General features: G+C 42.3%; 1 protein-coding gene across 1 annotated transcript; it reads left to right on the top strand.

Annotated features, from left to right (window-relative positions):
* Positions 1–15,193: 15,193 nt before the first annotated feature.
* Positions 15,194–15,529, top strand: LOC131519522 (small ribosomal subunit protein eS17-like). Its single transcript, XM_058742649.1, has one exon. The coding sequence runs from the start codon at positions 15,194–15,196 to the stop codon at positions 15,527–15,529; it is 336 nt and encodes a 111-aa protein (XP_058598632.1).
* The last annotated feature ends 554 nt before the right edge of the window (positions 15,530–16,083 follow it).

The following is a 16,083-nucleotide window of genomic DNA, read 5'->3' as shown; positions in this document are numbered from 1 at the left end:
ACTGAGCCACCCAGGCGCCCCTTGTCTTGTATGCTCTTTAATCATTCCATAGCAAGTTGCTATCCGTTCCCCTTTCCCTGCTCCCTTGTTATTTTGGAAGTTCTACTAAACCTTTCCATTCCCTTGATAGTTACCTTCTTTCCCAGCACTGATGATCCAATACCTACTTCATTACCATCATTTTTAATATGCCAATTGTTTCTTCCATTAAAATGTTTTATTTCTTGCCAGATGTTTTATTTTCTACCCCAGTAAGAGAGACCTTTAGAATGCTTTTACTGATCTTTCTTATTGTGCTTCCAATTCCTAGGTTTGGCTGAGGTAGCACAGTACTTATGTTCCTAGATATAATTAGGTGTCTGTCAAGCTCCATGAACATTTAACAGTATGATATTTTGCCAACTTTCTTGCTCACTGCAGGGTTTTCTCCTCCCCTTCATCTTCCTCTACCTTGACTTCTCTATTCCCTAACCAAATTTTTTCTTAAGTATTTTCCTCAGGTGAGACAGGAGATTGATATACTCTTTGAATCCTCTATAGCTCCAAATATCTTTCTTTTGCTCTGACAAGTGAAAGCTTTCCAGCTGGGGATGAGGTCCCTGGGCAACCGTCCTTTTCTCTCACTGTCTCCACGTTAGTTAGCTTCCAGTGCTGCCGATGAAGAGTCCCCGGTCAATTGGATTCTTTTCCCTTTGTACAGAACTTGCTCTTTCTGTCTAGAAACTTGAAAATGTTTTTCTTTAATCTTGGAATTCAGGAGTTTCATGCTTAGATGTCTGTCTTTTCTTTCTTTTCTTTTTCTTTTCTTTTTTCTTTTTTTGGTCTTCCTGTGCCCTTTCGGTCTACAAGCGCAGATCTTTCTTTCAAGTCACTGAAATATTCTTCTATTTTTAAATTATTGCCTCTCTTCCATCTATGCCTTTTCACTCTTTTGGAGCTAATATATTTGAATGTTAGGACTACTGGATCTGTTCTCCAAGTCTCATGTTTTCCTCGCTATTTCCATCTCTTCGTATTATTTTCTCCATGCTTTGAAATATTTTTTCCACTTCTTCTTCCAAGCCACTAATTTGAGTCTCAGAAGTGACCAGACTTCTCTCTTTCAATACATATACTGACTTTGTTTTGTTGAAAAAATGTTTCTTTAGTTCCAGAAAGGTTTTTGTTTTTTTGTTTTTGTTTTTTGTTTTTGTTTTTGTTTTTTGGTACACTACTTGAATCTCTTTAAGTGCTCCTGATATTTTCTTAAGTTGTCTTATAACTCTTCAGTGGTCCCTATGCTGTCTGGTAGGCAGGAAAACCACCTATGATGACCTCATCCCTGTAAAGTCAAGGCCCTCTGAGTCATGTTCTTTCAAGATCGCCCATGGTCCTGACCTCAGCACAGGGGCTCTCCAAAGCCAGTCTCCAGACTCCTGTGTGGTGAAAATGAAGAAGCTCCTCGCCAGGTCTCCCCACATTAGGCCTTCATTTCACTAACTTGAACTTCAAGCCCTCACTTGCACATCTTGCCCCTGGACCCAGCAGCAAGATGGCTTAGGAGAGGCATGTGTTTGGAGATGGGAGTGGAAATTCCCTTAGAACTGGAGCATACATTAGAATCACCTCCAGAACTTGCTAGTAGAGACAGTTGAGCCCGGCCGCAGAAGTTTCTGATTCATTCATCCAGGTGGCCTAAGAGTTAGCACTGCTAACCGATCCCCAAGGAGTGTTGGCGCTGCTGGTCTGGGAACCACACTTTGAGAAACACTGCATTAGTGTACACCAAACCAGGGGCATCTGGGTGGCTCAGTCGGTTGAGTGTCCAACCTCAGCTCAGGTCATGATCTTGCAGTTCATGAGTTCGAGCCCTGTGTCAGGCTCTGTGCTGACAGCTCAGAGCCAGGAGCCTGCTCTGGATTCTGTGTCTCCCTCTCTCTCTGCTCCTCCCCCATTCGTGCTCTCTCTCAAAAGTAAATAAACATTAAAATTTTTTTTAGAATACACCAAACCGAGCTGTCCTTCTTCTTCAAAATTACAGCTTTTGTTTACGGTAAGGAAATTAATCCAATGTCAGGGAGGTATCGTCTACTCACTTTGCGTTGGGTTCTTCAACTTAGTCCTAGTACTAAGGCTTGTATACAATGGGGCTCCATCCAGGACCCCTGTCCACCAAAGCCCTTGTTGGTGCTTTGCTGCCCTGACTCCTGGCACAAGAACAGGGCAGTGGCACCTAGAGCAGAACACTTTTAGGCTAAACTGAAGTTGAGTAGAAGTGAGTCAGACCAGAAAGTCTCTCCTTTGCACAGGCTCCGGAGCCCTCATGGTACCCTTGTTTTACCCTGGTGCACAGAGGGTGGGGGCAGCACTGCCCCAGCCCTCCCTCTAGGATGTCAGTGGGGGTGGGAAGTGCCTGGAGTGGGGGTATGCATGTGAGGCAGGGGAGAGCTCTGCGGCCACCTTCCCGCCCAGCAGGGCTCTCCTCCTGGGCTAGGAACCACCTTGTTCCTAGAAAGGGTCTCCTCTCTACTCCCCTATCTGTGTCCCTCAAACTCTGTGCCCATCCTCTGCCTCAAACACCTTCCCTTCACCTCTGTGATTTTGTCCAGTCTTTTATCCAAATCTCCTTGCCTGTCTTGGGACCTCCATATAACACCCACCTTCTCCTGTGGTCCCCTCCCCAGTCTGTGTTGGCCCAGTGGCCTGCGGCTTCCATAACTGCCCTACCTGGAGTTTCTCCCTCCCATATCGCTCCTCCCTTGCTCTATTGCTTGGAGCCCTCCTCCTATAACACACACTCTGCAGTTCTGAAACACAGACCTCAAATGGGCATTTCAGCAATGTCCAATGATCTTCCAATTAATCTGGAGGACTCCCTTCCCACTTGCCAAAACAATTTCATTTCTTCTCTCCCCACCATCCATTTCCAAGTCTACGATCCCCCCAAAACATACAAACATACGCTCAGCTTTTCTCCACTCCAAGTCCCTCCTATGAGCTGCAAGAATTCGCCCTCTTTCCATCACAGACCATTCTCTTGCCTCTCACCATCTCCAACACTAAGTCCCTTTTATGAATTCCCGGTGTCAACCCCCTCCTTTCTCCTCTCTACCAAATGGTTCCCATAAGCATCCAGACATGTTCCTCCACTATGTCCCATCTCTAACTTTCTCCCTCTTAGCCCCACATCCTCATGAAGCTCCTACTTCTCAGCTTCCTTCTGGAAAAAGTTGTCTGGGCTCACTGTGGCTGTTTTCTCACCTCCATTCACTTTTGTGTTAATCCTGGGTCTACAAAGGTGTCTCTTCATAGTTTAGTATGGCTTATTACTCCAGTACCCATCCCTTCCTGTCATCTCCTTTTGTGCCAGACAGATTCACTCTAATACATGACACATCTCTATGTATGCTTGAAAAATAGAGTGTTGTACTCTACCTTTTTAATTTATATTAAATAATTTATGCCATAATTCTCATCCCATTCATATTCATCGCTGTTTGAGATACATAAATGGTGCTACATTCAAATATGTACATTTCTGCTGATACCTGTGTAGCATTCTATATATGCACACACTGATTTTTTATGTATGCCTTAACCTAGTAGTGGACATTTAGTGTGGGCTTAAGGAAACAGGGATTCTCTCTAGGATTTCCTAGGAACTAATTTTTAAGATATGTTTAATTCCACTAAAAACTGCCAGATAGTCTCCAAAATGGCTAGACCAGGAACCATCTACTTTTTTTTTTTTTTTTTTTTACCAGAAGTGCATGAGGTTTTCAGTTTCCTCACATTTTCAGAGCATGAGGTATTTAGCTAATTTTGCTTACAAACAGCCAATTGTACCACAACCATTTGTCAAAAAGCCTATTCTTTCTTCACTGAATTGCCTTTGCACATTTGTTAAAAATCAATTGATCATATATATGTGGATCTATTTCTGGACCCATTTCTGTTCCATTGATCTATTTGTCTCGCACCCTGTCTTGATCATTAAAACTCTCTTTAGGTCTCTGGGGCGCCTGGGTGGCGCAGTCGGTTAAGCGTCCGACTTCAGCCAGGTCACGATCTCGCGGTCCGTGAGTTCGAGCCCCGCGTCAGGCTCTGGGCCGATGGCTCGGAGCCTGGAGCCTGTTTCGGATTCTGTGTCTCCCTCTCTCTCTGCCCCTCCCCCGTTCATGCTCTGTCTCTCTCTGTCCCAAAAATAAATAAAAAATGTTAAAAAAAAAAAAAAAATCTCTAAAACTCTCTTTAGGTCTCAAAATCAGGGGTGCCTGGGTGGTTCAGTTGGTTAAGCATCCAACTTCAGTTCAGGTTATGATCTCACAGTTCGTGGGTTTGAGCCCCCAGGTCGGGCTCTGTGCTGACAGCTCAGAGCCGGGAGCCTGCCTCAGATTCTGTCTCTCTCTCTCTCTTTCTTTGTCCCTCCCCCACTCATGCTCTCTCTCTTTCTCTCAAAAAATAAACATTAAAAAAAAAAGTCTCGGGGCGCCTGGGTGGCGCAGTCGGTTAAGCGTCCGACTTCAGCCAGGTCACGATCTCGCGGTCCGTGAGTTCGAGCCCCGCGTCGGGCTCTGGGCTGATGGCTCAGAGCCTGGAGCCTGCTTCCGATTCTGTGTCTCCCTCTCTCTCTGCCCCTCCCCCGTTCATGCTCTGTCTCTCTCTGTCCCAAAAATAAATTGAAAAAAAAAAAAAAAAAAATTAAAAAAAAAAAAAAAAGTCTCAAAATCAGGTAGCGTAACTACTACAACTTTTTTCTTTCTTAAAGTTGGTTTTGGCTATTCTAGATCACTTGCATTTCCATATGGATTTTATATTATTATTTAAAAAAAATTTTTTTAACGTTTATTTATTTTTGAGACAGAGAGAGACAGAGCATGAACAGGGGAGGGGCAGAGAGAGAGCGAGACACAGAATCTGAAACAGGCTCCAGGCTCTGAGCAGTCAGCACAGAGCCTGACGCGGGGCTCGAACTCACGGACCGTGAGATCATGACCGGAGTCAAAGTCGGACACTTAACCAACCGAGCCACCCAGGCACCCCATAAAACAACACCAGTTTAGGGGCGCCTGGGTGGCTCAATCGGTTAAGCGTCTGACTTTGGCTCAGGTCATGACCTCACGGTTTGAGTTCGAGCCCCATGTTGGGCTCTGTGCTGACAGAGCCTGTGCTCAGAGCCTGGAGCCTGCTTCAGATTCTGTGTCTCATTCTCTCTCTGCCCCTCCCCCACTTGTGCTCTGTCTCTCAAAAATAAATGTAAAAAAAAAAAATTAATAAAACGACACTAGTTTATAAAATTTAATTATTTTTTTTAATGTTCATTTATTTTTGAGATAGAGAGAGCAAGTGGGGGATGGGCAGAGAGAGAGCAAGACACAGAATCTGAAGCAGGCTCCAGGCTCTGAGCTGTCAGCACAGAGCCCGATGTGGGGCTTGAACTCACGAGCTGTGAGATCATGACCTGAGCCAAAATAGGACGATTAACCAACTGAGCCACCCAGGTGTCCCTCCATATGGATTTTAGGATCAACTGTCAATTTCTATAAAACCATGCTGGGATTTCTATTGAGATTACAGTCAATCTATAAATCAGTTTGGGGAGAATTGGTGTCTCAGCAATATTAAGTCTTTCAACCCATAAACATTGCATATTTCTCCACATAAGACTTATTTAATTTCTCTTACCAATGTTTTTCGTTTTCAATGTACTGGATTTGCACATCTTTCATCAGAGTTGTCCATACATATTTCTCTCTTCTTTTTTGATGATATTGTACATGATATTGTCTTTTAATTTTAACTTCCAATAGTTTGTTGCTGGTGTACAGAAATACAATTAATTTTTGTATATTGATCTTATATCTTGCAACCTTGCTGAACTAGGTCTAGTAGCATTTTTGTAGACTCATTAGAATTTTCTACATAGATGATCATGTCACCTGCAAATAAAAACAATTTTACTTTTTCCTTTCCAATTTTTATGTTTTTTTCCCCCTTGCCTTATTACCTAGCTAGAACTTCTAGTACAATATTAAATAGAAAGAGGGAGTGTGGACCTATCTTGTTCCTGGTTTTAGAGGGAAAGATATATACATATGTAGTATATCACCTTTATTCAAGTATATATACTTTAGCGTTACTCAAATGTAATTCATAAACCATTCAATTCACAAGTCAATGGTCTTAATATATTCACAGATTTGTGTACATTTAATTAATAAGTTAATTATGTAAATCACATAAAATTAATCACAATTTTAGTACATTTTCATCACTGCTCTCTAAAATCTTATACCCATTAGGAATCACTTTCCATTTTCCTCAACACCCCCCCCCCCCAGCTTTGGGCAGTCATAAATCCACTTTCTATTCTGGATATTTCACGAAAATGGAAACATACCATACAGGGTCTTCTAAGATTGCCTTCTTTTTTTATTTTTTATTTTATTTTATTTTTTTCAACGTTTTTTATTTATTTCTGGGACAGAGAGAGACAGAGCATGAATGGGGGAGGGGCAGAGAGAGAGGGAGACACAGAATCGGAAACAGGCTCCAGGCTCCGAGCCATCAGCCCAGAGCCTGACGCGGGGCTCGAACTCACAGACCGCGAGATCGTGACCTGGCTGAAGTCGGACGCTCAACCGACTGCGCCACCCAGGCGCCCCGCCTTCTTTTTTTAGCATAACGTTTTCAAAATTAAACCATGTTGTAACATACACCAGCTCTTCATTCCTTTGTATGGTCAAATAACATTCCATTGTATGGATATACCACATTCTATTTACTCATTCATGAGCTGATGAATATGACAGTTAATTTTTTGTTCCCACTTGACTAGGCTAAGGGATGCCCAGAGAGTTGAAAAAAATTTTTTTTCTGGAAGAGTCTGTGATGGTATTCTAGAAGGGATTAGCATTTGATTTAGTAGACTGAGTAGAGAGATCCTGTCTCACCATTGTGGGCAGGCATCATCTAATCTTTTAAGGGCCCAAATGGAACAGAAAGGCAAGGGAGGCTGGGCGGCTCAGTTGGCTGAGTGTTCCACTCTTGATTTCAGCTCAGGTCATGATCTCCTGGTTGGCGAAATGGAGCCCTAATTTGGGCTCCTCACTGACAATGCAGAGCCTGCCTAGGATTCTCTCTCTCTTCTTTCTGCCCCTCCCTCGCTCATGCTGTCTCTCAAAATAAATAAACTTAAAAAAAAAAAAAAAAAGGCAAGGGAAGGGCAAACTCTCTTCTTGAGCTGAACACCTATCTTTTCCTATCCTCAGAGATCAGAGCTCCTGGTTCTTGGGCCTGCAGCCTCCTGCTAGGAGTGACATCAGTGGCTTCCTGGTTCTCAGGCTTATGGACTCAGAATGAGTTACACTGCTGGCTTTTCTGGCTCTCCAGCTTGCGGATGGCAGATTGTAGAACTTGGTCAACCTTCATAACCAGATGAGCCAATTACTACAATAAATCTCCTCTTATAGATATCTATATATAGCCTACTGGTTCTATCTCTCTGGAGAACCCTGACTAAAACAATGAACACTTGGATTGTTTCCAGTTTGGGGCTATTATGAATAATGCTGCCATGAACATTTGTGTGCATGATTTTGTGTGGAGGTATGTTTTCATTTCTCTTAAGTACATACCTGGGAGTGGAATCCCTGAGTCGTATAACTCTGTATTTAACCCTTGGGGAACTGCCAGACTGTTTTTCAAAGTGGCTGCACAAGTTTACAATTCCACCAGCAGTGTATGAGAGTTCCACATTCTTTACATCCTCATCAACATGTGTTATTCCTCTTTTTTGTTATAACCATCTCAGTGGATACGAAGTGGTATCTTATTGTGGCTTTGATTTCCCTGAGGACTCACGATGTTGGGCATCTTGTTAGGTGTTTATTGGCCATATGTGTATCTTCTTTGGGGAAATGTCTATTCAGATCCCTGGCCCGCTTTTTAAATTGGATAATTTGTCTTTTATTATTAAGCTGTAAGAGGTCTTCATCTATTTTAGATATAACTCCCTTATCAGATATATAACTTGTGGATATCTTCTTCCATTCTGTACATTGTCTTTTCACATTCTGGATAGTGTCCTTTGAAGCACAATTTTTACATTTCGATGCGGCCCAATTTATCTATTTTTTCCCTTTGGTTGCTTGTGCTTTTGGTAACATATGTAAGGAGGCTTTGCCTGACCCAAGCTCACTAACATTTACTCCTCTATTGTCTTCCAAGAACTTTACGGTTTTAGCTCTTATATTTAGATCTATAATTTATTATGAGTTAATTTTTGTGTATGACGTGATAAAGGGGTTCAACTACATTCTTTTGCATATGGCTATCCAGTTGTCCCAGCACCATTTGTTGAGAAGATTATTCTTTCCCCCAGTGAACTGTCTTGACATCCTTGTTAAAAATCAATTGACTGGAAATGTGAGGGCTTACTTCTGGATTCTCAATCTATTAATTTGGTCTATATGTCTATACCGTAGACCACAGTGTCTTGGCTACTGTAGTTTTGTAGTAAGCAAAGCTTTCATTGTCCTCAGGACATGTTACTTTTTCGTCATCAACATGTGACAGTATGCACTGAATATGGCCAATCTGGAAAACTCACTTGGATAAAGATTAGAGCAGAAATCAATGAAAAGTAGAAAAACAATTAAGAAACTCAGTAACACCAAAGCTGGTTCTTTAAGAAGGTCAATAGCAATAAACCTCTAACTAAACTGAACAAGAAAAAAGAGAGGAGACACAAATCATCAGTATCAGGAATGGGAGGTAACAATACTACAGATTCTACAGATATTAAAAAGATAATTAGGGGTGCCTGGATGGCTCAGTTCGTTGAGCATCCGACTCCAGCTCAGGTCATGATCTCACAGTTTGTGGGTTCGAGCCTTATGTCAGGCTCTGTGCTGACAGCTCAGAGCCTGGAGCCTGCTTCAGATTCTGTGTGTGTGTGTCTCTCTGTCCTTCCCCCACTTGCTCTCTCTCTCAAAAAATAAACATTAAAAAATTTTAAAAATAATAAGATAATAATAATAATTTATATCAATAAATCCTGCAACTTAGATGAAAATAGGCCATTTTTTTGAAGACAAAACTACCAAAGCTTGCTCAAGAAGACACAACCCTCAATAGCCCTCATCTATTAAAGAAATTGACTATGTGGTTTAAAATCTTCCCCCAAAGAAATCCCAGTATCAATACCTGATATATATAACCCTCAAGTCTATCTTTTCTGGCAGAAGGGAACAGCACCAAAACACCTCCGGTTGACGTAAAAACACTTAAACTTCTCATCCAACTTTCTTGGTTACAAGAAAAAAACTAAAAATAACACACTACAAACTAAGGAAATGTGCAAGCTAATTATGTTGGCACCAGAGAATTTGCTAAAAATGAACTTCAGGAATTTTTCAAAACTAGGCCATCAGACCACTGAATTCCTCTAACATGTGGAAACTGGATCTCAACAACTGACAAACTATCAGTCTAGAAAATAAAGCACAGAATTATTGCTTTGGGGGGATAATATTAAAGAGATGGTGGCTTTTACAAACAAATGGAATTCCTTTTCAGAATAAACTGTATCTTCTGCTTAAGAGACACTTTTGTGACTTTGTCAAGAACCTTAGCTTTGCTCAGCCTCAGCAGCTGTATTTGTAAAATACAGTGTAAAAAAATCTGCCTTAAGGCCAAGGTTGTATCAAGCAAGTACTTATGGAGGCCTTTCAACTCCAAGACCTATTCTATGAAACTTGTAATGACAATGCTAAACTAAGGGTTGCCTTCTTTGTACAAAACCCAACAAGGTACTCTTAACATTAAAGAGTTAAGGTACCACTTAACATTAAAAAACCTCTCTAAAGAGAGAGAGAGAGAGAGAGAGAAAGAGAGAGAGAGAGAAGAATGAAGCACCACAACTCTGTGTTCTGGATTCTCCCCCCACCCCCCACCCCCACCATGCTTGGTTATCAATCCATTTTCTCTGCTGCCCCTGCGATATCTTCCAGGGAAATATCACTCCCCTCTTTAAAGCTCTGGCCTTTTGTTTCCCTTAGCAGAGTTAAGATGGGTTGGGAGATCCAAAAGGATGTTAGTTTAAATTTTAGAAGTCCCTAAAATCTACCCAGGGACTATGAACACACCTGGTGCCTAGATTGTGGTGTCTAAATGTCATTCTCCACTAAAAGGAATTAGGGTTCCTTGAAGACATGGCTGATTCCAAGTGGAGCAGAGAAGGCACAAGATAAGCCTGGAACATTTTTGTTGTACCAGGAACAAAGGCAGGGCTTTAAAAACAAAACAAAACAATCATGCCAAAAGGACATAGGAGCCAGATTAAAGGGGCTTCTTATGGCTAATAGTGGTACAGTTTGAGCACATTAAAATAAGTAAGGATTGGGTGCCTGGGTGGCTCAGTTGGTTGAGTGACCAACTCTTGATTTTGGCTCAGGTCATGATCCCAGGGTCCTGGGGTTGGGCCCTGCCTCGGGCCCGGAATTGGGTTCTGTGCTGTACATGGAGCCTGCTTGGGATTCTCTCTCTCTCTCTCTCTCTCTCTCTCTCTCTCTCTCTTTCTGCCCCTCTCCCCAGCTCACAAGGACTCTCTCTCTCTCTCTCACTTAAATAAATAAATAAATAAATAAATAAATAAATAAATAAATACAGTAAAATAAGTAAGGATAGAAATGGATTATAACTTATTGAATAAAACAAAGTCCCATATTGATAGTAAATAGATGAACGAATGAATGAGTGAATGAATGAGTGAATTTATAAGGAGAAAGGAGGGTTCTTCTTTGTAACTGAATGCCACATGATAAAAGTGGAGGGAATGTTGGGATTAGAAAATCATCATTTTGCAGCCATTATGATGAAAGTTGGCTTGGGCAAGGATCATGAGTGGATACTAAATCTAGCTGGGGAAGTACAAGCAGAAGAGGATATTGTGTAATCTCAGAATGACTCCACATAGATTGTTTATCAGTTGCAAAGGGGAAAATAGTGACTGTACTGTGTAGAAACCAGACAAAATCTTGATCAAATGACATCACCAATAAGCAGATGGACATTGTGGACCTTGGAGAGTACTTCCTTGAAAAGAACATACATGATTTATATCACATTCCAACTCAGAAAGCATAACCTGAATCCAGTTGAGAGGAAACATCAGGAAAAACAAATAGATGAACATTCTTTAAAATGACTGGCCTGTATGCTTTTAAAATGTCAATGCCATTAATGACAAAGAAGGCTGAGGAACTATTTCAATTAAGCTGAGTTCACTTTAGCTTAAGGAAACAGAAATATAACAACAAAATGCGATACATGATCCTAGCCTGGGATCTTGTACTGGAGAGGGGAAATGCCACCGTGGGCACTATTGGGACAATTGACAATTTTGGAATATGGACTTTAAAGTATAATGTCAATGTTAAACTTCCTGCATTTGCTAATTGTACTATGGCTACTTAAGATAATATATTTGTTCTTAGGAAATATGCACCAGAGTATTAAGAGATAAAGGGGCATATTGTATAAAACCCATTCTCAGATGGTTCAGGAAAAAAATGTTATATGGGGCGCCTGGGTGGCGCAGTCGGTTAAGCGTCCGACTTCAGCCAGGTCACGATCTCGCGGTCCGTGAGTTCGAGCCCCGCGTCGGGCTCTGGGCTGATGGCTCAGAGCCTGGAGCCTGTTTCCGATTCTGTGTCTCCCTCTCTCTCTGCCCCTCCCCCGTTCATGCTCTGTCTCTCTCTGTCCCAAAAACTAAGTAAAAAAAAACGTTGAAAAAAAAAATGTTATAGTATGTATATAAAAGAATGATAAAGAAAATTTGTCAAAATGTGAAAAATTAATACATTTAGGTAAAGAGCATATTGGGGCGCCTGGGTGGCTCAGTCGGTTGAGTGGCCGACTTCGGCCTAGGTCATGATCTCACAGTTTGTGAGTTTGAGCCCTGCGTTGGGCTCTGTGCTGACAGCTCGGAACCTGAAGCCTGCTTCCGATTCTGGGTCTCCCTCTCTCTCTGCCCCGCCCCCTCATGCTCTGTCTCTCTCTGTCTCAGAAATAAACATTAAAAAGTTTTTTTTAAATAAAAAAAGAGCATATTGAAGTTCTATGTAACTATTCATGCAGCTTTTCTGTAAGTTTCAAATTATTTCAAAATGAAAAGGTTTTTTTTGTTGTTGTTGTTTTTTGTTTTTTAAGGTACATACACAGAAGAGAACCAGCCAGATAAGGACCTAAGGTACATAAGAAAAGTTCCAAGTATTGAGTCAAATTCTGACCTTACTGTAGCTTGCTCCTTTTCATCTACTTTCTTAAAAAGGCTCTTACCATCAACCTCAAGAGCTACCATTTCATAGGTGCCCCACACAGCTTTTAGCCCCTCGGCCCATGACCTCTCTGTGAAGGTACCACTTCTCTTCCCTAGCTGTGTGGAGTCTGGCTGCTTGAACATTTAGACTGCTTTAAACCAAAACCAAAACCAAAACCAAAACCAAAACCAAAACCAAACCAAAACCAAACAAAACCTATTCCAACATTGCAACCCACCCAGGTAGGTATTCTCAACATCCTTATTTGCTGTTTGATGCAAAATACAATTTCTCCAGGCCAAGGACAAGATGGATGTCCGAACCTGTGCATGACTTCCTTCTTCCCACAAGCAGTAAATTCACAGCATATAATTAGTCAAACGGCCCTAACACCCTCACACCTGTGATTTATGTACACACGACAACAGAAGCAGGCTAGGTCCGTGGTGAAGAACCGAAGAAAGATGGCCTGAATTTGGCTTTGACTCCACCACTTAGAAGTTACGTGACTGAGAGCAAGTCGACTACTACCTGGAGCTCATGAGGCATCTGGTAAGTATCAGACTCCATTTTAGGAAGCAGCTCCCAGAGCTTACATTCTAGTCGGATGAGACAGAAAAAAAAATAAATAAATATATTGATAGAAGATAGATAGATAGATAGATAGATAGACAGACAGATAGATAGATAAACTGAAATATAGACCATGCCAGATACTGACCCATGCCATGGAGAAACATAAGGCAGGTAACAGAATAGCAGATGCAAGAACAGAAGGTGAAAATGTAATTTTTTAGTAGAATATTCAAGCAAAACTTCCCGAAGGAGATGACAACTGAACACAAATCTAAAGTCCACGAGGGTGCAAACCGCATAGAAAGATGAATTTTGAGGCAAAACGGGATAGCAGGTGCAAAGGCCCTGGGGCAGTGACATGCCTCGGGTGAGGGATGACTTCTTAAGTCTCAAGCTCTTTGAAGGCAGCAAAAGGAATTATACATAGCAGGCTCTGTATAAATGGTGACGGGAGAGAGAGAGAGCAGGAGGGAGACTGCCATATTGTATCCAGAGATTTAGAGGCTGAATTTCTTTTTTCGTGAACAAATCTAAGTTATTTATTTAAGCCATCTCCTGCCATAAGCAAAGGGATGAAAGATAGGTGTAGGGGTCATCATTTGATACAAGTAAGGAAGGTGAGCTAAAGGTACCACATACTATTCTGGTCCGTGTGCAGAGTCATGGTCTGAACCAGGGCTGTGGTCCTCACTGGGTAGTGGTCCTCTTCACAGCAGGTCAGAAGTGGATTCACGTGAGAGTTATGGAATAGAGAGTACGATTACCATCTCTCTATGGAAAGGGCTTGGACCTGATATGGAGATGGGGGTAGGCGACGAACTGGGGTCTCTCGTGTCCTCTGTGATGTGACTTCAGGAAGATGTTCAGCCTGCTCACCGTCATGCCGGGAAGAGCTATGAAGTAGGTGAGGGCCTTCCACGTTCAAGCTGAGTCCTCCTCGCCATGGGTGTCCCTCAACATGTACCGACCTAGCAGCCCCCCCAAAAAAAGGTTGAATTTTTAAAAAATATTTATTTTTCAGAGGGAGGAAGGGCAGGAGGGGAGAGGATCTGAAGCAGGCTGTGCACTGACGGCACAGAGCCTCATGTGGGGCTTGAACTCAACAGGTGGGATCATGACCTGAGCAGAAGTCACAGGCTTAACCAACTGAGCCACCGAGGTTGAATTTTGGGAATAGGAAAGTAGGGGCACCTGGCTGGTTCAGTGGGTGGAACATGTGACTCCTGATCTCAGGGTTGTTAGTTCAAGCCCGAGTTGAGTATTCAGCTTACTTAAAAAAAAAAAAAAAAAGAGTAGAAGCATTAGCTTATAAAGCTAGTGGAGAAAACCTGGTGATCAACTGATTCTAGGTCTTATCTTTCCAACCTTCTCTTAAAAAGATTTCTCAAATGGAGATGATTTAAGGATTTTGAAGTCTTTGTTTTTGCTTTCTAGCTTTGTTTTGAGTTGAAAATAAGGATTTTTTTTTTTAATCTTTTTTACGAAGTTTAAGACATTTTGCAGATATGTAGAACTCTTTAAGAATAGGGCTTAGAGGGGCACCTGGGTGGCTCAGTCAGTTAAGCCTCTGACTTTGGTTCAGGGCATGATCTCCCAGTTTGTGGGTTCAAGCCCCACATTGGGCTCTCTGCTGTCAGCACAGAGCCCACTTTGGGTCCTCTGTCCCCCACCCCAACCCCACCTCTCAGCCTCTCCTGCACGCTCTCTCTCAAAAATAAATAAACATTTAAAGAAAAAAAAAAAAAGAATAGGGTTTAGAGTTCAAATTATTATTTTTTTAACGTTTTATTTATTTTTGAGACAGGGAGAGACAGAGCATGAACGGGGGAGGGTCAGAGAGAGAGGGAGACACAGAATCCGAAACAGGCTCCAGGTTCTGAGCAGTAAGCACAGAGCCCGACGCAGGGCTTGAACTCATGAACAGTGAGATGGTGACCTGAGCTGAAGTCAGACGCTTAGCCGACTGAGCCACCCAGGCGCCCGAGTTCAAATTATTAATACTCTCAAGCAACTTTATTATTTGGAAGAAGTTAAATACCATTTATAGAGTAACAAGTTTATAAGGGAATTATTAGTAATTTCTGAATAGAAAGGCTTTTTCCCCAGGCCAAATTGTCAAGAGAATTGGGTCTGCGATTTGGATGTTCTTTTGCTATGGTTTGTACCATCCGTATTTGCCTCTTCAAATAACTTTGGATGATTTTTACATGACCACATTATTGTTCTCATAAACGGTATTTTTAGGAACTGGAAATCTGTCACTCGTCCTTAATAATTTGGGTAGCGCTGTTTCCTCTTTTACCCAACCTGCCAACATGGGCCGCATTGGCACCAAAGCCGTGAAGAAGGCAGCCCAGGTCGTCACGGAGAAGTACGACACGGGTAGCTACGTCCGCACCGGCAACCGCGTGTGCAAGGAGATGGCCACTATTCCCAGCAAGAGCTCTGCAACAAGAGAGCAGGCTGTCACGCATCAGACGGAGCACATTCAGAGAGGCCCAGTGAGAGGGCTCTCTGTCAAGCTGTTGAGAGAAAAGAGAGAAAATTATGGTCCTGAGGTCTCAGCCCCGGATCAGGAGAGCACGGAGGTAGATCCTCACACCAAGGAAATATTGAAACCCTTGCACTTTGCCAGTCTGTCCAACCTGTAGGCCACTTGGCCTATGGTTGGGATGTGTTTCAAAACACCACGTGGAGGGGCGCATGGGTGGCTCAGTCGGTTAAGCGTCCGACTTCAGCTCAGGTCACGATCTCACGGTCCGTGAGTTCGAGCCCCGCGTCCGGCTCTGGGCTGATGCTCAGAGCCTGGAGCCTGCTTCCAGTTCTGTGTCTCCCTCTCTCTGCCCCTCCCCCATTCATGCTCTGTCTCTCTCTGTCTCAAAAATAAATAAACGTTAAAAAAAAAAATTAAAAAACAAAAAACAAAAAACGCCACGTGGAGCCCTTTGAATCTTTCTGCTGGGCTGTGAGATCTTCAATAAACCTTGGACAACAAAAACAAAACAACTTATGTAGCTAATTGTCTCTTTCGCGAAAAGTGACTGAAAAGCAACAGTAGTCCAGGATTGTAAGTGTGAGATGGATGGGTTGTTGCTGGGCTCTTCTTTTCTTTTTTTAAAAAAAAAATTTTTTTACTGTTTTTATTTTATTTTTGAGACAGAGAGAGACAGAGCATGAGCAGGGGAGGGGCAGAGAGAGAGGGAGA

Source organism: Neofelis nebulosa, chromosome 8 (assembly GCF_028018385.1).
Source record: "Neofelis nebulosa isolate mNeoNeb1 chromosome 8, mNeoNeb1.pri, whole genome shotgun sequence".
NCBI lineage: Eukaryota > Metazoa > Chordata > Mammalia > Carnivora > Felidae > Neofelis > Neofelis nebulosa.
This window is presented reverse-complemented; position numbering and strand designations above follow the sequence as displayed.

Coding starts and splice junctions, on each gene's coding strand:
- LOC131519522 (XM_058742649.1), top strand. CDS start 15,194: ATGGGCCGCATTGGCACCAAAGCCGTGAAGAAGGCAGCCCAGGTCGTC.